General features: G+C 38.9%; 2 protein-coding genes across 9 annotated transcripts; one reads left to right on the plus strand and one right to left on the minus strand.

Annotated features, from left to right (window-relative positions):
- Positions 1-501: 501 nt before the first annotated feature.
- Positions 502-22,917, plus strand: LOC26515421 (uncharacterized protein DDB_G0283357). 2 transcript variants are annotated; one of them, XM_044714778.1, is made up of 5 exons: positions 502-2,006; positions 5,745-10,783; positions 15,829-16,591; positions 16,649-17,586; positions 22,461-22,917. In XM_044714778.1, exon 2 carries the CDS (start codon positions 5,761-5,763, stop codon positions 8,215-8,217), a length of 2,457 nt encoding a protein of 818 aa, XP_044570713.1. In that variant the 5' UTR covers positions 502-2,006; positions 5,745-5,760; the 3' UTR covers positions 8,218-10,783; positions 15,829-16,591; positions 16,649-17,586; positions 22,461-22,917. The 2 variants fall into 2 exon arrangements, 1 of the variants encoding a protein (XP_044570713.1); XR_004310954.2 differs by lacking the exons at positions 502-2,006; positions 5,745-10,783 and adding an exon at positions 15,546-15,656.
- On the minus strand, positions 13,781-23,523 carry LOC116655870 (selenoprotein F). 7 transcript variants are annotated; one of them, XM_044714779.1, is made up of 6 exons: positions 16,943-17,081; positions 15,316-15,467; positions 15,146-15,235; positions 14,420-14,779; positions 14,103-14,350; positions 13,781-14,041 (listed from the first exon to the last, which is right to left on the minus strand). In XM_044714779.1, the coding sequence occupies exons 2-6, from the start codon at positions 15,439-15,441 to the stop codon at positions 13,837-13,839; spliced, it is 1,029 nt and encodes a 342-aa protein (XP_044570714.1). In that variant the 5' UTR covers positions 15,442-15,467; positions 16,943-17,081; the 3' UTR covers positions 13,781-13,836. The 7 variants fall into 7 exon arrangements, with proteins under 7 accessions (XP_044570714.1, XP_044570715.1, XP_032310510.1 ...); XM_044714780.1 differs by having other exon boundaries at positions 15,316-15,371; positions 16,943-17,035; XM_032454619.2 differs by lacking the exon at positions 16,943-17,081 and adding an exon at positions 16,588-16,721 and having other exon boundaries at positions 13,781-14,038.
- Between the last annotated feature and the right edge of the window lie 31 nt (positions 23,524-23,554).

Raw genomic sequence — 23,554 nt, forward strand, 5'->3', positions numbered from 1 at the left:
AACCCACACACCCACACATAGATAGACGGATGTGCGTGTGCTGGTTGATGCAATTTAAATTCGCTGCAAAACGGATTCAAAATAATTCAAAATGTTCATTTTATGATGCGGGGCTGCAAATTTCATTTGGATAGTGTGATTACCTAACTTCATATAATTATTTAATAATAGAATAAATATGGAAAATTAGTTTACTTATCCCATTTCAAAAGGATGTTTAAAATTTAAATAATATTTGTGACTTAACTTTATCTTATTTTTAACATTTATTCCAACTAAGATAAAAATATATTATTGTAGAAATGATTATTATTTTTAAAAATTAGTTTTTATTCTTATATCCACATAAAAAATGATTAAAAGGTAATAAAAATACACTTTTAAATTTGTATAACGACTAGGCTATTTAAATATTTCTACCGGTAGTGTCGCTTTTATATTCAAAGCGCCACCTACCGTTTAAATATTCGCGCATTGTCCAACACTGCTCAGTCAAAGACGATCTGGCAGGTTACCTTGTCAAATAAGACACTTTTATTCACTTCCGCCAGCTGGTCACACTGCACTGCACTGAAAATATGAGAAAAAGTGTAAAAATAACAAAACAAACGTGCAATAAAAGGTGAAAAAAGCAACGCGCAGTTGCGGGCAAATCGGCGATAATCGTGCGACAAAACTTTGCAAAATCGGCGAGCAAAGAGCTCGCGAAAAAAACGTAGACAGCGGACAGCAGAGCGACGAATGAAGATGATGAGCGAAGAAGAAGAAGTATGGCAGCAGCAGCAGCAGCAGCTAGAGCAGCAATAATAAGTGTTCTGTGCGCGAGTGCAACGAAAATAACACACAAATAACAGACGGCGATAAAAAAACCAAAAAAAAAAAACGCGAAATAGGCACAGGCACAAAATCCAAAAAAAATAGATTGCTGCGAAGTGAGTGTGCACAACTGCGCCCCCGCTCCGCTCCGGTCCCCTCCGCCGCCGCCACCACCCCAACATCTTTACCTCCCCGTGCGCGCGTGTGTGTGTGTGTGTGTGAGAGCTCCCCATTTGGATTCGCATCTGTGTGCGTGTGTGTATGTGAAAAACAAAAGCCAAATCGGAGCAGCAGCCGCAGCCGAAGAAGAATATATAGAATCAAGGAAATGCAATATAAAAACAGCCGCCGTTGCTGCGTGCTGTAATCCCAAATTCCCCCCAATTGGACAGAAATCGGAAGGAGGCAGGCCACCGACCAATCTACACAAATACCATCGCACTTTTCCGCTCCGTTCTGCCGTGAAAAGAGGTCAAAGGCGCAACAAAAGTTTTTCATGCGGTAACCACGACAAAAAAACAACAAAAAAATAAGAAAAATACAGAATACAAAAAATAAAAAAAAGTGCCAACCAGCTGAGAGCGCAAAAAAAAAACAACGTCGCAGTTCTGCGTTAAAACAATAAAAAAAAAAAATAATAATAAAATAAAATAGCCGCCAGTGTGTGCGTACGCGTGCGAGTGTATGCGTGTGTGTGTGTGTAAGTGCGAGCGAGAAAGCAAGAAGAAAACAATTTTTGCCAACAAACTCAAATCAGATGCCGATTTTGGGATTTAATCACACCAAAAAGCAACAAAAACAACAGCAGCCGACTCAGAAACAACTCAAAATCAAATCTGGTTTTATCAGGCGACGTTGACAGAAGAAGAAGAAGAAGAAGATTTAAAAAAAAGCGCGCGGAAAGACACAAAAGGCAATAACAATAATAAAATACAACAAAATATATGAAAATACAAAAAAAAAACCGCCAAAAATTAAATTCTTCTATATGAGATTTTAATCAAGCAAAAACAAAAACAACACAAACAATACAAATTTGCATAGCCAGAAAGAGAGGACGAGGAAGAGAGAGAGAGAGCGCAGCAGCTCAAAAATCCAATTGGAGTTTGCCGCGCAACAGAGACAGAGAGAGAGAGAGGAGAGGCAGAGAGAGCAACGGAATTTTTGTTGTCCGAGCCCGCGCTTGAAATGTAAGTGCCTCCCACTCCCACCCCCATAGCTTCCCTTTTATCCTCCACACACCCCTCCCCCCCACCACCATCCCCAACAACAGTGTTCGTTTTGTTTTTGCCGCCTCTTGCTTTGCACACTTTTTCTGCAAATGTTTTTACGCCTCCCACCTCCCACACACTTTCCTCCTTCTTCACTTTCCTTTCGCTTTAACTGTTGCGGTTGCGCCGCGCGATAAATAAACAAACATAGGAAATTATTCAAAAATTCCACGGAGCGCGCGCCGATAAAGCGGCTGATAAGCGATTCCCAGGAGCAAAAGAGAATGTCACGAGAGGAACTGAGGAAGTGCACTTGGAGAAATAAATTGTATTAATAAATTAAATATAATTAATAAGTTAGAAGTTTAAACTGAATATAAATAATAAATAAATAACTAATAGTAGTAAGAATAAATATTTTTAGGTTAAAATTAATTTTAATTAGTAAATAATTATTACTTTTATTATTTAAATAAAAAAAAGCAAATAATTCTCTTCTTTAAATATACTATTTTTTATCTCTAAATTTATTATTTTACTAAAGTAACACCTTAAAAACAAAGCCATAATATTTACTTAACCAAGGTTGTCTGTAACTTTTATTTGTTTTTTAGTTTATAAGCTAATTTCCCCATGATTTGTAAAAATAAAAGCCATATGTTTTTTTAGAAGTGTATAGGAATGAGAAAATAAATAAAAATAGGCCACTTACACACATTGTACAGTAACTAAGCCCATTTGGACGCAATTTATGAAATAATTATTAAATGTCATTATCGATTCGTGGGAATATTTCCTGTGCCCTTTGGGCCACCCCCTTAGTTGCCTCTTCCCAAAAAAAAAATAAATATATATATATTCTACCTTTGTTTAAAGTTTGGGGCTGGGGCGTGCTGTGCCTTTTTATGGCCACCGTGTGCGACGCATTCGAAATCGAAATCCCAGCCAGAAATCGAAATCTTCTCTACTGCATTGCCTTCTGGCCATAATGGGCCAGACACTTCCGATACCTAGTGGCATTAGTCACCACCTGTGAGTTTGGGTTCTCTGTGGCATGATGTCCTTATTTAGCTAATTATTGTCCAGTACAATGGCATAGGAATTTCTTTACAGTGTATTCCCAACCTAAGAGTTCTCGCCAAACAACAATTTTTGTACATTTTTGTAGATGGTTTGCCAAAAAAAAAATATCATTCATATCTAAGATGTGTCAGCGTTTAGCTGGAATTAACAAGTATACAAAAAATTAACTAATAGCAACAACTTAGTCATCAAACATTAGAAGGGAGGAGGGATATTCAAGACTTTCAAAGAATTAATAGAAGAAAAAACCTGAAAATTTTAGTTATAAGGCAATTTAATTAACTATTACTTAGTCTTTTTAAACAACAAATCAATAAGGTAATAGTTCAGAATAAGCTTGAATCACAGCTTGGAGGAAGTAATAGTGTGGGAATTCTGGAACTAAAAGCGGTTGGGAATTTTAGAAGAAAATCCTAAGAATGCGTTTGAAAATCCCACTTTAATAATTACCAATTCCCCACATCTCAAAATGAATTCATTAATGCTTGAGTAATAATACCATATCATATTTGTGGTAGAAAAGTATACCTACATATAAGAACTGATACCGATAAGAACCGATCCCCATCCGAAAAAAACTATAAATGGTTGCTTGTTCCGCCCAAAAGATAAAGATGTTGTGATTTTGCTTTTACGCAACTCGTTAGATTGCCGTTTTTTTGAGTGATCTTTGGCCACCTTTTGTGGCTTTTTGTCAACACGTCAGAGATCATCATCGATTCCGAGCTAAACGAAAAGTTGTCGCAAGCTGCGAAACTGGTTTATATATGAGATATGAACTAGGTGCCAGCCCAGACCCAGACCCAGCCCAGAGTAATATTTGGAGCATAATCCTCCCAGAGAGTGTGGTCAAAAGTTGGTATTTAAAACGCCCTTCACGAAAAATACAACAAAAAACTAAAGTTTCAACTTTGTACTGCTGCGGAACCGGAATAAATTAATGCAACAAAACACAAATAAAAAAAAAAAAACAAAAGATTATTTCGTTTGCTACGCAATTCGCGGCATTTGCATAATGCAGCTGCAGGTGGCAGTCGGCAGTCGCCAGTCCGCTTCCAAAGGCACTCGCCTCGCGAAACCCCTTTTCCGTCTACAGAAAACCCTAAAAACCTAAAGCCAAACAGAGAAAAGTTTAAGTAAAGGTTATTAAAATAAAAGATAAATGTATATGAAGTTTGGAATAATTATTTTATTTAAGTAGATAATAACTTTCGTATATCTGAAAAATAAACAAATTTTAGAAGCTCTTTTATAAGAGGAAAGAGTGCAATTTTTAGTCTTTTCTTTTAAGAATTATGTATATCTTAAATTAAATTTTATAAAATTTTTTTTTTTTAAATCTGATAAAAATATTAATAAGAAAATTTTATAAAATTTTTTCAAAACCTGATAAAAATCTTAATAAGAACTCATTTGCGATACTTTTTGTGAAAATGCTCTAAATAAATCTGTAAATAATTATAATAGTTATCTGTAATTAAATTAAAAATATTACTCCCCCTATTAAAAATACTATTACTAGTATTTTATAATAAAAATCTGAAAAATCTGATAAAAATCTTAATAAGAACTCATTTGCGATACTTTTTTGGAACATGCTCTTAAAAAATCTATATCTTTAATTATCTGTAATTAAATTAAAAATATTACTAAATATTACTCCCCCCTAGCTAGTAATTTATCATAATTAAGTTTAGTTAATAAATATTTATTGCCTTACTTTTTTGTGCGACAAGACTGTGTGTAGTTCATAAGAACTATAAAAACTTGTTGTTTGCATTGCTCGTAGCTTTTCCCGCCCTTTTTGAATACTCGGCAGATATATGGATGTACATATGTATGTATATCGCAGATATGTACACACAACCACGTACATATGACACTCGTTATGCAATGGCATTGAAACCAAGTGAAGGGGCCACCGCTCGACACAGAGAGAGAGAGAGAGAGATAGTGGGGAAAGAAGCGACAGTTGGGGGAGAGGAGGAGGAGGAGGAGACACCTCTACCAGACACCGGGACAGCGCCGGGCAAACATTACTACGCATGGCCACCGCGGGGGCCACCGCGAGAATCGAGAATCCGATTCCGAATCCCAACCCGAATGCGAATTCTGACTCTCGGACACGGGGGGACTGTTTTGTGTTTTGTATCTGTATCTGTATCTGGCTTATCAGCAGGCCGCTCCAACTGACAAATTGATAAAACAAAACCAGAGCTGGAAGCCCGGGGCGTGGGAGTGGGAGTGGTAGTGGGCTAGTGGGCTCCATCTCCCTCCCTCCCTCTTTCGTTAAACATTTCCATGCCATGGAGATGGATGAGATGAGATGAGAATGGATGGGACAGAGTCTGGGGAGTTCTGAGAACTGACAAGATGGATTTGTGACACTTTGGAGACAGCCTGAAGGTACTTATTTTAATAAGGTGAAGACACAGCAGTGCTAAGTGGCGCTCAAAATTCCACGAAATGTCACCAAGTTTATGAAAAATTAATTAGTTTTTAAAGCTATTCCCTACCATTCCCACTTTTTAGCAAAACTTCCAAGCAAAATCAAAACGAACACTTTTCCCCTTAATATCCCCCCCTAACTTATATCTTAAAACATCTCTTAATAGATTACTTTTCTCGGCACAGACCAACCTCCTTCAAAATGGCCAATCCGCGCAAGTTCAGCGAAAAGATCGCCCTGCAGAAGCAGAAGCAGGCCGAGGGCACGGCGGAGTTCGAACGGATCATGAAGGAGGTCTATGCCACGAAACGGGACGAACCGCCGGCCAATCAAAAGATTCTGGAGTGCCTGGGCAACCAGGAGGGCAGCCAATCCTCGCCAGGAACGGCCGGGAATGGCGGAAGTGGCGGCAGTGGCACAGGCAGTGGAGCAAGCGGCGGTGGAGCCTCGCCGGATGGCTTGGCTGGCGGCGGAGGCGGCTCACCGACGGCGTATCGCGAGTCGCGGGGGCGCAGTGTGGGCGTGGGCCCGATGCGACGACCCTCGGAGCGAAAGCAGGACCGGTCACCGTACGGCAGCAGCTCCACAACGCAGCAGACTTTGGACAACGGCCAGCCCAATCCGCATCTCCTGGGCCCGCCCACGTCGGATAGTTTGTGGCGTCGCTCCAACTCCGATTCGGCCCTGCACCAAAGCCTGAATATGGCAGTGGCGGCGGAAGCATCTGGCGGATTCTCCACGGATCTCAACTCTCTGCACGCCAACTACCAACAGCAGCAGCAGCAGCAACAGCAACATCAGCCGGTCCAGCAACGATCTCACTCGCCGCATCATGCGATAGGCAGGAGTTTCAGTCCGCAGGCTCAGCGCCGGAAGTCGCCGATGCTGCAGCCGCACCAGCTTCAGTTGCAACAGCTCCAGCAGCAGCAACAACAGATGCAGCAGCAGCACCAACTGATGCAGTTGCAGCAACAGCAACAGCACCAACAACAGCATCAGCAGCAGCAACACCAGCAGTTGCAACACCAGCAACAGCAACAACAGCAGCAACAGACCACGCCATATAACGCCAAATTCCCGAACTCACTGTTCCGGCCGCTACAGGATCAGGCCAACTACGCCAACACCGGCTCCCTGCCAGATCTCACAGCACTTCAGAACTACGCACCCCAGCCGCAGCCGCAGCAGCAGCAGCAGACGCTGCAACAGCAACAGCAGCAGCAGTTGCAACAAACCCTATCGCCGGTCATGTCGCCGCACAATCATCGGCGGGAAAGGGATCAGTCGCCGAGTCCATTTAGTCCAGCGGGTGGAGGAGGAGGTGGAGCGGGTCCTGGGTCTCCATATCACCAGCAGCAGCCCTCGCCCACCAGCAACGCGCAACAACAACAGCAGCAACAACAACCGAGCAGCTCGCCACACCTGTCCTTCACCAATCTGGCCACAACGCAAGCGGCCGCGGGATCGGGCACCTTCAATCCCCTGCCGACGCTGGGGCCGCACAATGCCACCGATTACCGCCAGCCACCGAATCCGCCTAGTCCGCGCTCCTCGCCCGGCCTCCTGAGCAGCGTCTCGGCCACGGATCTGCACTCGAGTGCGCCGGCCAGTCCGATCCGCCACCAGCAACAGCAGCAGCAGCAGCAACAAGTGCCACAGCAGCAGCAGTTCGATACCTCGTACAACAGTCTGAATACCTCGTTTCACAGTCAGTTCGAGATCTTCTCGCTCGGCGACAGCAATTCATCGCCGGAGCAGCAGGGATTCGCCAACTTTGTGGACTTTGATGACTTGAGCGGCGGAGGCAGCGGTGGCGGCAGTGGAGGAGGAGGCGGCGGTGGCGGTGGCAACTCCGGAAGCGGAGGCAGCAATGGAGGTGGTCCACTGACCAATGGCTACAACAAGGAGATGCTGGACTTTAGCGAGCTGAGCGGCAGCCCCGAGGCGAGTGGGAACAACAACCACCTGCGGAGGGCGGGAGTCAACAACCTGAACAACAACGGGCTGAGCAATGGAGTCGGTTCGACGCACAACGGAAGCACAAATCTTAACGGAGCGGGGAACAATAATAGCAGTAGTAATGCGGGAGATCCTTTGGGGATAGCTGCATCGCCAGTTCCGTCACCGCTCGGATGTCCCAGCTCTCCGCTTCCAATACCCATGTCGGCACAGGCCTCGCCGCAGCAGCAACACCACCACCACCACCATCACAACCAACATCAGCAACAGCAGCAGCAGCAACAGCACCTGCAACAGCAACAACTGTCGCTATCGCTGCACCACTCTCCGCACCACTCGCCGATGCATTCGCCGCATCATGGAAATTCCCCGCTGTCGAGCAGTTCACCCTGCTCCAACTCCAATGTGCTGCTGAATCACCACCAACAGCAACAGCAGCAACAGCAGCAGCAGCATCACCACCAGCCACATCACCACCAAGGAGCGTCGCAAAGTCATACGCCCACGACAGCGAATATACCTTCGATTATATTCAGTGATTACTCCTCCAATGCGGACTTCTCGAGGGAGATCTTCGACACCCTGGACCTGGATCTGGGCCAAATGGACGTGGCCGGATTGCAGATGCTGTCGGACCAGAATCCCATCATGATCGCCGATCCGAACATCGAGGACAGTTTTCGGCGCGACCTCAACTGATACTATGAGGAGGCTGTTGCGGCCATCGAAAGCGGAGTGCTGCTGGAGGATACCTACCAGGCGCTGCTGGGATCCGGATCGGAGCAGGACGAGCTGGCAGCAACAGTTGAGGATGCAGCCGAGACCGCAGCAGCCGTAGCTTTGGCAGCCGAAGCAGCAGCATCAGCAGTTAGCGAAAAGGATAAAAAGGAGCTGGAGGTGGTGGAGCTGCTGGTGCCTGGGGTGATGGATGACCTGGTGGACTCCAGCGACCTGGATGAGGAGGTGCGCAACTTCTTCTTTTAGGCCGTTTTCGTTAGCCATTTTTCGTTAGTTTTTAACCGTTTTCGTCCGTGCTTTCGTAGCTAGTTCTTAAAAAGAAAAAACTTAAAAAGAAAAATGAAATTTAGAAAAAAAATCAAGCATCATTAACCCCTAAGTGTACTTCAGTGTCTTTTTACACCCTCTTTCCTCTTAAAAAAAAAAAAAAACAAAAATGAAAAACCAAGAAAATCCCTTGCCCCTTGCGAGAGTCTCAGATTTTACTTAACTACGCACATAAGTCACTCTACAATTTAAACACCTTATTTCTGTATATAAAAAAGGATATGAAAGAGAAAGGATACCGAAAGGCAAGTAAGCGGATTGAAACCAAAAAGTGTCTTAGACCAACGACCAAAATTATATTCTCTATGCAAGAAAAAAAGAAATATCTGTTATCTCTAGCTAATTCAGATTTAAATCTATATACCCTATATGTCCTAGACACCCAACCATATTTCGATTCGTTTGTTCCAGATCCCGAAAGATACATAGATAGCTAATTATTCAGATACCCAGATCTACTAACATAATCCCAATGTGCCGTCGAAGCAATTACTAGAATTTTAAGATGACGATATCGAAACCGATCCCCTCACTTTTCGAATAAAAGCGATAGATAGATATGTACATTCGAGAGATCCTTTTTTTCATAAATTCAGTATCACAAACGAGTATCTAACCATACATCTACATATATAGCTGATAGTCCAGGCACAAGTCGACAAATTTTTACGAAAACCATCAAGAATCAAAATCGAACTCAAAACAAGCAAAACTCAAGAACTAAAGGATTTTTTTTTTTTTAAATCTTTAACATTATAGTAGATAGGGTTTTCCAACAAAGAAAAAAAAACAAAAAAACTTAACTTTCCAAGCATGGAATTACGACTATACCACAATCTACAATATCCCCGATTTTCGAAATCATTTAATTGCAAACTACATAAATAATTACAAATATTTAAGAGTCAAATCAAAGAAAGCTTTATGGCCTGCAACCACAATAAAGAGATCCTGAAATCTAAATATATAATATATACTGTTTATAAATAATACGAATTAATTCGAGTCTTAATTCTACTTAATAATTGTAACAAAAAAAATTGCAAAACAAAAAAAAACTTACAAAAAAAAAGCTTCAAAAGTGCAAAGTAAACAATTTTTGTTATTTTATTCGAGTACCAGAAATTCTATAAATATACACAACTATCCGTAATATTGGTATATATATTAGTGAGATAATGTCTTTGCTAATCCACAGCCCCCAACAAATAGATATCCTTTTTTTAATTATCGATGTAAACTCTAGTTATAAACTAAACTTAAATGAGACGAGGTATAAACAAAAAAAAAAAAACGAAAAAATAAGCGACACAAAAAGCGAAGAAAAAGAATTAAAACACACATTTAAATTTTAAATGTAATTAATGATGTAATTTATGTGGGAAATGCGCGCGCAAAAAAAAATTAAGATTGATAACATATTTGTTTTTTGCTGTTATGTGTTGGAAGTAAACACGTAATTAAAAACATAATAATACTAGATAAGTCAGAGAGAAATGCTAATTATAAATTATACTATTAAATTAAATTAATTGTGTATGTAATATATAATTACATTTATAAAGTTTAATGTGAGAAACGACGGTACATCAACACCGGATACCCGGATACCGGAGATCGGAGACCGTAGACCCGAGAAAAAAAATAAGCCATAAGATTATATTCAATGTAATAACACAGTTATTTGTTTCAAATAAATCTTAAATTTGATTTTAAAGTCCAGAAAAAAAAAACAAAAGAATTTATTTTTTTAAAGTGTCATCATCCAACAGGTGGTTACTCCAAAATACCCCGATTACGTGGGTGGGCGAGTGCATAGCTGGGTGTGTGCGCGAATAATTGCACGTATAATTATGTAAATTTATTTAAAAATGAAAAAACAAAAAAAAAAAATAGAATAAAAATATTTATAAATTGATCGTTTGGCTCTCAGTTTCTAGTCGCTCTCTCTCCGCAAAAACCTCTAATTGTGTTTGTGTAGTTTTGTGTCTTTGTTAATAAGCGCGACGCAGTTCGATGTGTGCTGCGCTAAATTTAGTATTCAAAGTTCAATGCGGCTAAATTGAATAACTGGAATGGACACGGACACTCGACAATATCGAAGAAATCTATAACTGCCGCCACCCTTTTCTGTGCCCCTCCGTAGTCCGGACCAGCTTGGTACATATTTGAACATGTGCGCCAAACACCACCGAAATGCGTAAGACGTCAAGCTCTAAGTTAGTAAATAAAATAAGCAGGAAAATACATAATAAAAGGCATTTTTTCCATCCACTGCTATTCCAAAATCAAGTTTTCGATCTTTACGGCCATAAGTTTTTAAACCTAGAGAGCTGGGTGAGAGAGAGAGAACGTATGGTCACACTGGTGGGGGAGCGGGCGTGGGAAGATTCATATCAGCTAACGGTAAAGGGCAGCCCCCACAAGTCCACACAGAGAAATAAAATGTAGTTCAAAAATATTTGGAAAAATATTGTTGAAATATATTTAAAATTATTTTTGTTTTATTAAATTCAAAAAAATATGGATATATCTTAATATTTTTCAGAGTTTGGACCCATATAACCCCCTTAAAATACAGTCCAAACTCGTCTTCCAGTTTCAAATTAATATAAAAAGCCGAGTATTTAATTGAAATGTTTTCGCTGGCTTTTATTGTTGTTTATGTTTACATTTCACACTTTATGTTTAATTATAATGTTAGCAGAGGTCGAGCGGCCACCACAAACATCTTTCGTGGGGTTCGACTGTACTTACTACTGGGAAGTGCCAAAACCGAAATGCCTAGCAATTGTTGTTGTTTATTATTTTTTTTTTTCAGTTCATGTTATACCTTAATTAAGTGTTAAAATGGCCTAAAATCGAATCTAACAGACACTAGTATCTATGTGATTAGTTGTGTGTGGGTGTGTGTGTTTTAACGGTAATAACGTCTTAACTATAACGTCATTACCGTTATCAATCGCAAGCCACTCAAAAGGCGCAAATGTTATCAGCGGGCGCACGAAAGGAACAACAACAGATTTAAAATACACACAATCCGAAGCAGAATCGGCCGATATTATTCAGCGCAACGCTCGGGCATCCGCCCGTTCTCTGCTCCCCAGGGGGCCTTACCTCCCACTCTACTTCGTTAGCCCCCCTTCCTCACCATCTGTACTGTTGGGATGTGGAGGCAGCTGGTTCTCTTGAAAGTACTAAGAATTACTAACTCTGATCATGATAATGGATAATTTAATAAATAATAAATTTATAGATTTTTTCAAATATAAAATATTTGTAAAATTTAATTTTTTAAACCTTAAAATCAACTATTTTAATATATAAAATGTTTATTAATAGTTAATACCTAAATAAAATAATTAAACACCTTTTGATTTTATTTAAATTTTTATCCTAGAGAAGTAAAGATATTCTTCCTATTATGCTCCTAATTCCTTTCCCTACACTGTGCAAAAATCTCTATATATATATATAAAATCTAAAATTTTTATTAATAGTTAGCTAGCTAAATAAAATAATTAAACACCCCTTGATTTTATTTAAATTTGTCTCCTAGAGAAGTTAAGATATTTCTCGTATTATGCTCCTAATTCCTCGCCCTACACTGTGCAAAAATCTCTATATACATATGTATATTTATAAAATCTATATAGTTTTTGCAACACAGGGCAGTTGAATGCACCCCGGCTTGCTTATATGGCACACAATTGATAAGAACTCGAAAGATTCTCTGAATCCAATTGTAATTCATACCCCTTATGTGTGTGTCATTGCTATTTTCTGTTTATGTGTGGGAGTAATCATAATAGCAAATAATTAGTATTGATTACAGGGCTCCTCTATTGATTGCCATGATAGACAAATCGCCATTTATGTTATGAATAAATAAATCGTATATTTGGAAATAATAATTAAATGGTAGCTGAATCTATAATGGATGTAATATTTGAAAAAAAATATAAAAATATTTTTCAGAGGACTTTTAGGATGTGTCATACATCCTACAGTGCGTATCATGTCCCTATATCCGTATATATGTAAGTGTGGGTCTGCGTGTGATAGCAGCTTCTAAAAATAAATCATACGCATCAGAGGCGTATTGACGTTGGAGATTGGATTGGCACATGTATTTATGGTTGGATGCATTGGATCCCTTCAAGGGCAGGTCGTTCAGGCAAAAGGGCGGACTCCCACCCCCAGTTCTTTTCAAACAATAATTTCTACAAAAACAAGAAAAAGAATCAACTGCAGCAGCTGGGAGCTTGAAGAAAAATATTATCAGAAAAATGCATTGTAATGGAAGGTAAACAGGTGATTGTGCAAAAAAACTAAACAACAATTATATTTGCCAATGTGCTCACTGATCCGGAATTTCCTTTGCTGAAATGTATATTATAATAAGATTCCTAATTAGTTTATTAAATAATTATTTTTAAACAAGTTTCAAAAACACGAAAATATAAAGGGGACTGTCTTTCGATTGAGGACCTTCCTTATGACTATTATATCCTTATAATTACATCCCTCTAATAGATAAATATTAAGAGTACCTAGATCGAAAGTGATATCCCATAAAGCTATGGGAAGCTATGGTGTCAAGGCTGCGTCACACATCGGAAATAGATATCAGATACGATTTTGGCGCGTATTAATGTGCTATGTATTTGCTATTTCAGTTACCACAATTACTCCAACAGGCTGATCAAATATTAACCAACTTGAGGACCATGTGAGCTCACTACGTCACAACTGATGGGTTCTTAAGGGTGAATATTCGGATGGGGTGTAGGGGGGGAGTGTATCAAAATGATAAGAATGTCCCATGTCACTGACAATGGCCAGACATTGTTGTCGCAGAAATATCCGCCACCGGGAACTTTCCTCTCTAATCGATAACGAAATAACAAATAAGGCGTATTCACTTTTATTTATGAATCAAGATCTTCGGCTATCGTGGCGTCGCATTGCAGTAGAATATCAGATATATATATTTTCAAACTGTTCCCCAGAGCTTTCCAGCTGGCGCTCAAAAAAAGCTCCACGAAAGTTCATCTGAAACGGTATTTGTAGCTCAAGTCTGTGGTGGGGACTTTTGATGGGAAATTCTTTAATTACTTTAATTTAATTAAAATGATATTCCTAATCTTTCAGATCACATATTACAATCTTATTAAAAACAAAAAACATCTAATACTTCAAGTTGGAGTTTTGAGAATTTTATTAATCTACCTATTTTAGGGAATGATTATTTCAGATCCTGTTGGTACGCAAGTAATCCTCCTCGTCGTCGTCGGCATCCTCTACCACACTGTAGGAGCTCTTGCCACCGCCTTCCTTGGCCAAATGCGTTTCAAAGAACTCCTCCACCGTGTCCGTGTTCCATTTGGGTCTTTTGGATGGTCTGGGGGCTTCTTCTTCATCCATCATCTGGTTGAATTCTTGTATCCATTTTCTACTGAAAGTACAATGTTAAATTTAAATAATAGTTTATTAATGAATATTAAAATAATACTTACTTTTTCTTTAATTCAAGGTTTATTAAATGGACCTTTACAGTGGTAAGAGATGCAATAAACTTAATTGCAATCTGTGGTTTTTTGAGGTCATTAATTTTGAAAAATCCTTCCTCCGCATCCGAGTGCAATTCATTGCACAGCTTCGCTCCCAATAGCTCAAAGCGGTTCGAGTTCAAGAAGAAAAGCTGCATATTCCATTGGGGGAATGCATTGAACAGTCGTTTGAGCATGCATTCTACGCTGAGAATCTGAAATTATAAATTTTTTTAATATATAATATGATATTTTTGCAATATATTATTATTTTTACTATTTACCTCATCAAAATATCTGTGCTGCAATTCTTCTGGCACAATTTTCTCCACAAGATCTTTTGTTTTCCCCAATAATTCCAAGAAGTTCGATTTGTTGAAATTTGGGACCATGAAGAGGTTATTGAATACTTCTTCAAAGTTATTATTCCTCTTCATGGTATTTGTAAAATGGTTTAGGTCGTAAATTACGGGAATACCCATACTCTGGAGATAGCTAATAGCCGTCATATTCGCTGCACATTTATTAGCTATTGCACAAACCAATTTATGGTGCAACGATGGTTTTTTTAACAGAGTGTTGTGGACTATTTCCACACCTTCTTTTATTGATGCAGAGCCAAGTCGATTTACTCCTGTTGTCATCTGGAAATTACATTATTAATATTATTAAAAAAGGGTATAAAACAATGTATATAAACTATAAAACTTCGGCCGGAGCCGAAGCTTATGTTATTAGATATATATGTATATTGGATCTTATATAGTCGGCCAACTGATCCTTACGAAATCGCAGATCGGCAGATCGAATTGTTTCGCCTTAAGAAGAATCCATAGAAAGTCCCATCCTTCTAGCTAAAAAAACAACAAAGTTATCCCATTTCCGATCAATCAGTTATATGGCAGCTATATAGTTGACCGATCCCGGCCGTTCCTCACTTTTGACCAAAATTATAATACCCTCTGCAAGGGTATAAAAGTATAGAACATAAAATAGATTTATTTACTTACAGCTTTTAGATATACAATTTGCAAGTCCCCTTTTAACGTGGAGAACGCAATCGAAAATATTTTCCATTTATACAACTCCTTTGGGGCATTCTGTAAAAAAATAATAATCAAGAAATATGTACATATGTATGTAGGAAGAAGAAAGGAAACATTTTTCAAAAAGTACTTACTTGCATATGTTTAAGATGGAATTCGTGGAATGCAAAAAAAAAGGGCTCCGCCAAGTCTGCAAATAACTTGAAATTACTGGTGAACAGGCAATATCCCTGTTCCAGAATGTCTTCTTTATTTTTCATCCAGGCATCAAATGCATGGGTGAATCCTATTTGAAAATTATTCAATTCGCGTAAATAATTCATGTTGTTAGTGGTGAGAAATGTTGCAAATGATATTGCCACATAATTTTCGGTATCGCGTGTGGTAAGTTTCACACACATGGTAAGTTTCGCAACAAGCAGCAGCGTCGTTTGAAGCAACAAATTTTATGATGTTTTCTCAAAATACAATTGGTGTAAGTTTATAATTTTAATTTACATTTCCGATATATATATATATCCGATCCGATATATATATGTATATAATAATATAAGCTGCCACTGCAAGGGTATGTACATATATCAACTTCGGCTCCCGAAGTTAGCTTTCCTCATTAGTATGATACATTTTTAAATTACATTTTTCAGAATTTCTACTTTATTTCTTCCAACGAGGAAATGTTAAAAACGATTCGTGAGGAAATCATTAAGAATGGGTCATCAAAAAACGTGCCCCGCCCCCCGGATTCCGCGGATGCATCGGCTCCAGAAGTGGCCAAAAAGAGGCAAGAAGTGGCCAAAAAGAGGCCAGAAGTTTCGCCGGAGAGGATCGCGGTAACTCCTCGGAGGTCGCCCAGTCCCCTTGGAGAATTAAGTAATGTAATGAGTCCTTTGCCGAATCTTCCGAGCCCCCCCCGTGCAGTGGAGGATAATTTAATTAATTTATCGGCCACGCCTCCTCGCAAAAGAAGGAGGTTCCACCCCACAATTTTTTGGAAGCCGGAATCGCACAAGGACGGCAGTGGTCGAGAGTGGACCACATTAAAATATCAATGCGAAATTTGTTTTAAAATTTGCCAAAAACCGAAGGCATATGAGAACCACATAATGTTGTGCAAAAATGATTGCAAAACAGTGGCTTGCAAGTGGTGGCCCTATGTCCAAAAGTCCTCCAATTTGGGAAATCACTGGAAGAGGTGCATAGGGGGGAAAAAATTGTATATCCCCATTGGGGAACAATTGAAGCAGCGGAAAATGTGGTCCGAAATGAAGGACACGTCGGGATCGAAATCGCAAGTGGAAAGTGTGGCCTGTATACATTTTAATTTATTTCTTTTATCAACAGATGAAGACTTTTGAAAAAATATTGCCCACGGAGAAGTTACTTCCTTTCGTGTTTTATTTTACCTCTGTAAGTTTAAAGCTGAATTATAATATTCGAAATGCTAATATAATTGATTTCTTCCAGCGCTGAAAACCCGATCCAGCTTTCACATAATCCTGCCCAGCTTCGACATTAATCTTGTCCAAGCTTCGACATAATCTTGTCCAGCTTACAACAACTATTTTACAGAATTTCCCTGGTTATTATTATCTGCATATACATACATATATTATCTGTACATATATATATATATATATATATATATTTTGATTTTCGTTTTAGTGTTGAAAATTTCTCAAATTAAGCTGTTGAAAGTGTTGAAAAATAAATTTTTTTTCAATTTTTTTATTTCAATTTTTTACAATTAATTTGTGTTACCATTTAAACAAGCGCCAGCAAGAGAATTGCTACAATTTGTTGCATTATTTTGGCTAAATTCTAATAATTACTCCAAGTCCACGTCGTGTTTACAATTTTCTTAGGCTAGTGATGGGAGTATTGACCCGGCTGTTGCGATAGTCGCTACATACCAAAGGCACCCTGTACTTAGCCGAAACGAAAAAGAGCAACGATAAAGGATATTATATCTTTGCTACCTGCGGGAGAAAGGTCAAATAAACGTATTTAAGAGTAAGGACACAAAAGCATGAGTATTTTTAAAATTGAAGCCACGTTCGTGCTTTCGATATTTAGGCAATCCTTACCCGATTGCAGCACTACGTTTATCGATATATTGATAGTTTTGGTATATTATCAACAACCCTAATACTTTCAACGTCCCTAGTTTTTTTTTGTTTTGCTTCGCTCGCGGTGAAAAATTAAAGTAATTATTAAACCACACTCCAACTGCCAACTGCATACGAGTCAACGAATCGCGTCGCCGAAAAACCAAACAGTATTACCTGTGCGAGTGTTTGGCAACAGCACCAAATTTGTGTGGCAAATCAATAAACCGTGAGAGCGCTGCGCAAAAGAGAAAACCAAGAAATCGACCAACGCATAGGAGAAGAAAAAAAAACAAGGTGAATAAATAGAACATGGCAAGCAGAATCAATTCGAATTCAATTCGAGCCACAGAAATAGAAAAAAAAAGGGCAGGGGGCTGGCGTGGAGAGGGGGAGAGCAGTATTAGGCCATTAGCCTAAGGAGCTCCAGGAGAACTCTCTCTCTCCCTCCCTCCCCCTCTCCAGCCCGCTTGAGTTAGAGTGTGTGTGTGTGTGTGTATGTGTTTATGTTTTGTTTAGAAAATTAATAATCTTAATTCCAGTGGGATTTCACCACTCAGGTGCTAAAAAGGAAAAAAAAAGTGCACACCGTGATAACTCTGGCCTTTGTGTGTGCTACTTGTGTGTACTTGTTTATACTTGTTTGTTTAATTCATATTTATTCAAGTAAATTAATTCATTTGCCCTTGTACAATAACAATAACAACTGCAGACGCTGTTTGCTTAGAAACTCGTTTTGGCCTGCAGTTGTTCTTGTCTCTCTCTCTCTCTAACTGTTGGCTCCCCTCCCCCATGTCCTCTAAATTCTTTTTCTCTATTCTCTCTTTTTTCATCATTTCTGTGTTCTGTTTTTTCCATTCAATGCAAGACGGAAACGGCCCCTTAAGATTTTCATTCATTCGGCTTCTTCCGCTTGCATCTTCATCTCTGTTCTCTCTGCATCCCGTTTAACTGGTTTCCTGCATCATCAGGGGGCAGCTGCAGTTCAGTCTCCCCCCCTGCCCCGCTGCTACTGTCTCGTTCTCACTCATACACCTGCAGCTCGGTAGCTGGCCACGCGCTCAAATTTCTTATCAACGGCTGTCGGCAGAAACTCAAAACTCAAAACCGAAAACCGAAAACCTGGCCTAAACTGCGTTGTTACTTTTTACTTTCCACGGGCATTCGCTAATTTTCAACGCCTTTTGTTGCTTGTGGCCCTGTTGCTTTCTCCCTCCCTCGTCATATCTCTACCTTCTCCTACAAACATATGTACATCTACAGTAGAACCTCACTAAAAATGTTATTCCTTTTTAACTAAAGAAATCTTCTAAGATTTCTTAGATTCTTCTTCTTGAAATGATTTTAAACTTAATAATAAAATGTAAAAATTTAAATATTTATTAAAAGGAATGAATACTGTACTCAAATGTCGTGCAATTTTGCAATATTTTTCACATCCCCATCTGAGTCACCCTACGCAGGTAACTGTAGTTACACTGGCAATACGGTCCACACTTGTGGATCGCATTCGGCACCTTATCTTTCTGCACTTTCAACATTATTATCGCCTCTTTGTTTTCCCTTTTCGCGGTGGGCGGCTCTCGATAAGCCCCCAGGGCCTCATTTCCGTCTATTAGATCATTTTCAAGCATTCCAAGCCGCCTATGACACCGGATCACCCACACTTTAACCTACAGACGCATAAATGTAGGCATTTTCATGCACTGTTAAAAAAAAAGAGTTTCTAAATCATATTTTGTTAATAAAAATAAATAAGAGGTTAAAATGTTATATTTTAATCTATAAAATTTAATGACTCAAAATTCTTTGAAAATAAAAATATTAATTTTAATTTTATTTTTTTCTGTGTTCTAATTTGCATAGCTCTACTTGGGCCCTCTCTACGCAATTCCTTGATTGGCTTGATTCTTTGCTTTTTTTTTAAACTATTTTTTTTCATTTCAATTGACCAAAAGGTCAGAAATGATTGCCTCTATATACATATTTTCTGTGTGTGTATCTCTATTTATATATTTCTACCTATATATTCTACCTACTCCGACTCTTCTTCCTGTCAGTCTTCGTTACCTTTTCAGCTGTCAACTTTCACTCGTGCGTAATTTTGTTATTTTTAAAATGCATGCAGATACTCTAAATATATGTATTTATTACACATTTATTTGTTTCTGATACTACTGACAGTTTGGCGGAAAAATTTCCACTTAACTATAGCACGTTGTGCCATTAAATGTCAAGGACTCTGTATTACAAGTGACGAAAGTTACCCTAGTATTTATTACACATTTATTTGTGTCTGTTACTACTGACAGTTTCGCGGAATATTTTCCACTTAACTATAGCAGTTTATGGCATTAAATGTCAAGGACTCTGGAGTACAAGTGACGAAAGTTACTAACAGGGACAACAGAGTATCCTTAAAATTAGTCACGAAAAATTTACTTTTTTCTTGGCCAGGCCAAGTTTTTTATTTATATTATTTAAATATTTAATATTTAAACTTTATGTCTTAGTCTCAATGTTATTTATTTTTTATTTTTATTACATTCACGTGTTTTAAAACGTATTTTAGATCAAAGTAGTTTTCACCGCCAAAGCGGAAACTAATTTATTTTTTTGCATGCCAGCATGCCAGCATTTTGCATATTTATTTTGCATAAACCAGCTCTATCCGAGAAAAATGTTAAGGCTCGGTTACAATTTGCAAAGACCCACAAAAACTGGACTATAGAAGACTGGAAACGTGTTATCTGGTCGGACGAATCCAAGTTTAACCGTTTCCAGTCGGATGGGAAGCAGTACTATTGGCATAGGCCCGGTGACAAGCTTCAGAGACATCATGTAAAGCAAACCGTAAAGCATGGAGGAGGAAATGTAATGGCTTGGGGGTGCTTTACATGGTGGCACGTTGGGCCATTGCACAAAATTGATGGAATAATGCGAAAAGAGGACTATTTAAACATTTTAAAGACCCATCTTCACAATTTTCTCGACAAGTGTGCCTATCCTGAAGGAGAAATCACTTTCCAACAGGATGGGGATCCTAAGCACACCGCAAAAATTGTAAAAGAATGGTTGGCAAAACAAAATTTTAAGGTCATGGAGTGGCCAGCTCAAAGTCCCGACCTCAATCCAATTGAAAACTTATGGTCAATTTTGAAGCGACGGCTCGGGCAATATCAATCGGCCCCAAGCAACCTGGACGATCTCTGGAGACGCGTGGAGATTGAATGGAACCAAATTCCTAAAGAAATTATAGAGAACTTAGTTAATAGTATGACAAAGCGCATTAAAAATGTAATAGACAATAAGGGTCTTTGGACTAAATATTAATTTAATATTTCCTTAAATTTTTCCATTAAAGGTGCAAAACTGAGTACATGCCTTCTGTTTTTGTTTTTTTTTTCTATCTCTTACATTTTTTCTTGTATTATTGTAGTATTTAAGTCTATTTCTTACAAATTAAATAAGTAATCGAGAAAAAAAAAGTTTGCTTCATTTGGTTCATTGGTTTACGTTTTATGAGCGGTTCAACATGCATATTCTGAACATGGAATCACTTTTGCTCCCCACTGTAGTTTTTGCAACACAGGGCAGTTGAATGCACCCCGGCTTGCTTATATGGCACACAATTGATAAGAAATCGAAAGATTCTCTGAATCCAATTGTAATTCATACCCCTTATGTGTGTGTCATTGCTATTTTCTGTTTATGTGTGGGAGTAATCATAATAGCAAATAATTAGTATTGATTACAGGGCTCCTCTATTGATTGCCATGATAGACAAATCGCCATTTATGTTATGAATAAATAAATCGTATATTTGGAAATAATAATTAAATGGTAGCTGAATCTATAATGGATGTAATATTTGAAAAAAAATATAAAAATATTTTTCAGAGGACTTCTAGGATGTGTCATACATTCTACAGTGCGTATCATGTCCCCATATCCGTATAGATGTAAGTGTGGGTCTGCGTGTGATAGCAGCTTCTAAAAATAAATCATACGCATCATTGACGTTGGAGATTGGATTGGCACATGTATTTATGGTTGGATGCATTGGATCCCTTCAAGGGCAGGTCGTCCAGGCAAAGGGCGGACTCCCACCCCCACACCCCCAGTTCTTTTCAAACAATAATTTCTACAAAAACAAGAAAGAGAATCAACTGCAGCAGCTGGGAGCTTGAAGAAAAATATTATCAGAAAAATTCATTGTAATGGAAGGTAAACAGGTGATTGTGCAAAAAAACTAAACAACAATTATATTTGCCAATGTGCTCACTGATCCGGAATTTCCTTTGCTGAAATGTATATTATAATAAGATTCCTAATTAGTTTATTAAATAATTATTTTTAAACAAGTTTCAAAAACACGAAAATATAAAGGGGACTGTCTTTCGATTGAGGACCTTCCTTATGACTATTATATCCTTATAATTACATCCCTCTAATAGATAAATATTAAGAGTACCTAGATCGAAAGTGATATCTCATAAAGCTATGGGAAGCTATGGTGTCAAGGCTGCGTCACACATCGGAAATAGATATCAGATACGATTTTGGCGCGTATTAATGTGCTATTTGCTATTTCAGTTACCACAATTACTCCAACAGGCTGATCAAATATTAACCAACTTGAGGACCATGTGAGCTCACTACGTCACAACTGATGGGTTCTTAAGGGTGAATATTCGGATGGGGTGTAGGGGGGGAGTGTATCAAAATGATAAGAATGTCCCATGTCACTGACAATGGCCAGACATTGTTGTCGCAGAAATTTCCGCCACCGGGAACTTTCCTCTCTAATCGATAACGAAATAACAAATAAGGCGTATTCACTTTTATTTATGAATCAAGATCTTCGGCTATCGTGGCGTCGCATTGCAGTAGAATATCAGATATATATATTTTCAAACTGTTCCCCAGAGCTTTCCAGCTGGCGCTCAAAAAAAGCTCCACGAAAGTTCATTTGAAACGGTATTTGTAGCTCAAGTCTGCGGTGGGGGCTTTTGATGGGAAATTCTTTAATTACTTTAATTTAATAATTTAATTAAAATGATATTCCTAACCTTTCAGATCACATAATTTTACAATCTTATTAAATCAAAAAAAAACATCTAGTACTTCAAGTTGGAGTTTTGAGAATTTTATTAATCTACCTATTTTAGGGAATGCTTATTTCAGATCCTGTTGGTACGCAAGTAATCCTCCTCCTCGTCGTCGTCGGCATCCTCTACCACACTGTAGGAGCTCTTGCCACCGCCTTCCTTGGCCAAATGCGTTTCAAAGAACTCCTCCACCGTGTCCGTGTTCCATTTGGTAATGGACAGCGTCTCCTGGACCTTACCACTAGCATCTAGCAGCTTAACCACAGGATCCAGGCCTCGCACGTACTTGATCTGCAGGTTGGGGAACTTGGAGGGTCGGCCGCTCTGGATGAAGGCCTGGATCTGGGGGTAGGCGCGGAACTTGCAGGTGCAGACCTCCAAAATAGCCTTGGCATAGGTCCTCTGCGCTGCTGGCTGCTGATCCAAAGTGCAGCACTGTTTGCAATGGGGCCTAAGAACACAATATAAGTATTGAGCAAATGAATAAAAATAAAGAGACCTACTTGATCGCCTCCAATCCAAAGTCATCCAACTTATCACAACTGGAGCACATCAACTGGGCTTTGATGAATCCCAGTTCCCGGCAGTCGGCGGCCGTCAGCTCGGCGCGAATTTGCTGGCACTGAAAGGTAAAAATTATAGTTTTTTGTGGTTTTCCCCAACTCAAAGTTACTTACACTAAGCGCCAGCAAGAGAATTGCTACAATTTGTTGCATTATTTTGGCTAAATTCTAATAATTACTCCAAGTCCACGTCGTGTTTACAATTTTCTTAGGCTAGAGATGGGAGTATTGACCCGGCTGTTGCGATAGGCGCAACATACCAAAGGCACCCTGTACTTAGCCGAAACGAAAAAGAGCAACGATAAAGGATATTATATCTTTGCTACCTGCGGGAGAAAGGTTAAATAAACGTATTTAAGTGCAAGGACACCAAAGGATGAATATTTTTAAAATTGAAGCCATGTTCGTGCTTTCGATATTTAGGCAAAATCCTTACCCGATTGCAGCACTACGTTTATCGATATATTGATAGTTTTGGTATATTATCAACAACCCTAATACTTTCAACGTCCCTAGTTTTTTTTTGTTTTGCTTCGCTCGCGGTGAAAAATTAAAGTAATTATTAAACCACACTCCAACTGCCAACTGCAT

Source organism: Drosophila ananassae, chromosome 2R (genome assembly GCF_017639315.1).
Source record: "Drosophila ananassae strain 14024-0371.13 chromosome 2R, ASM1763931v2, whole genome shotgun sequence".
Lineage (NCBI taxonomy): Eukaryota > Metazoa > Arthropoda > Insecta > Diptera > Drosophilidae > Drosophila > Drosophila ananassae.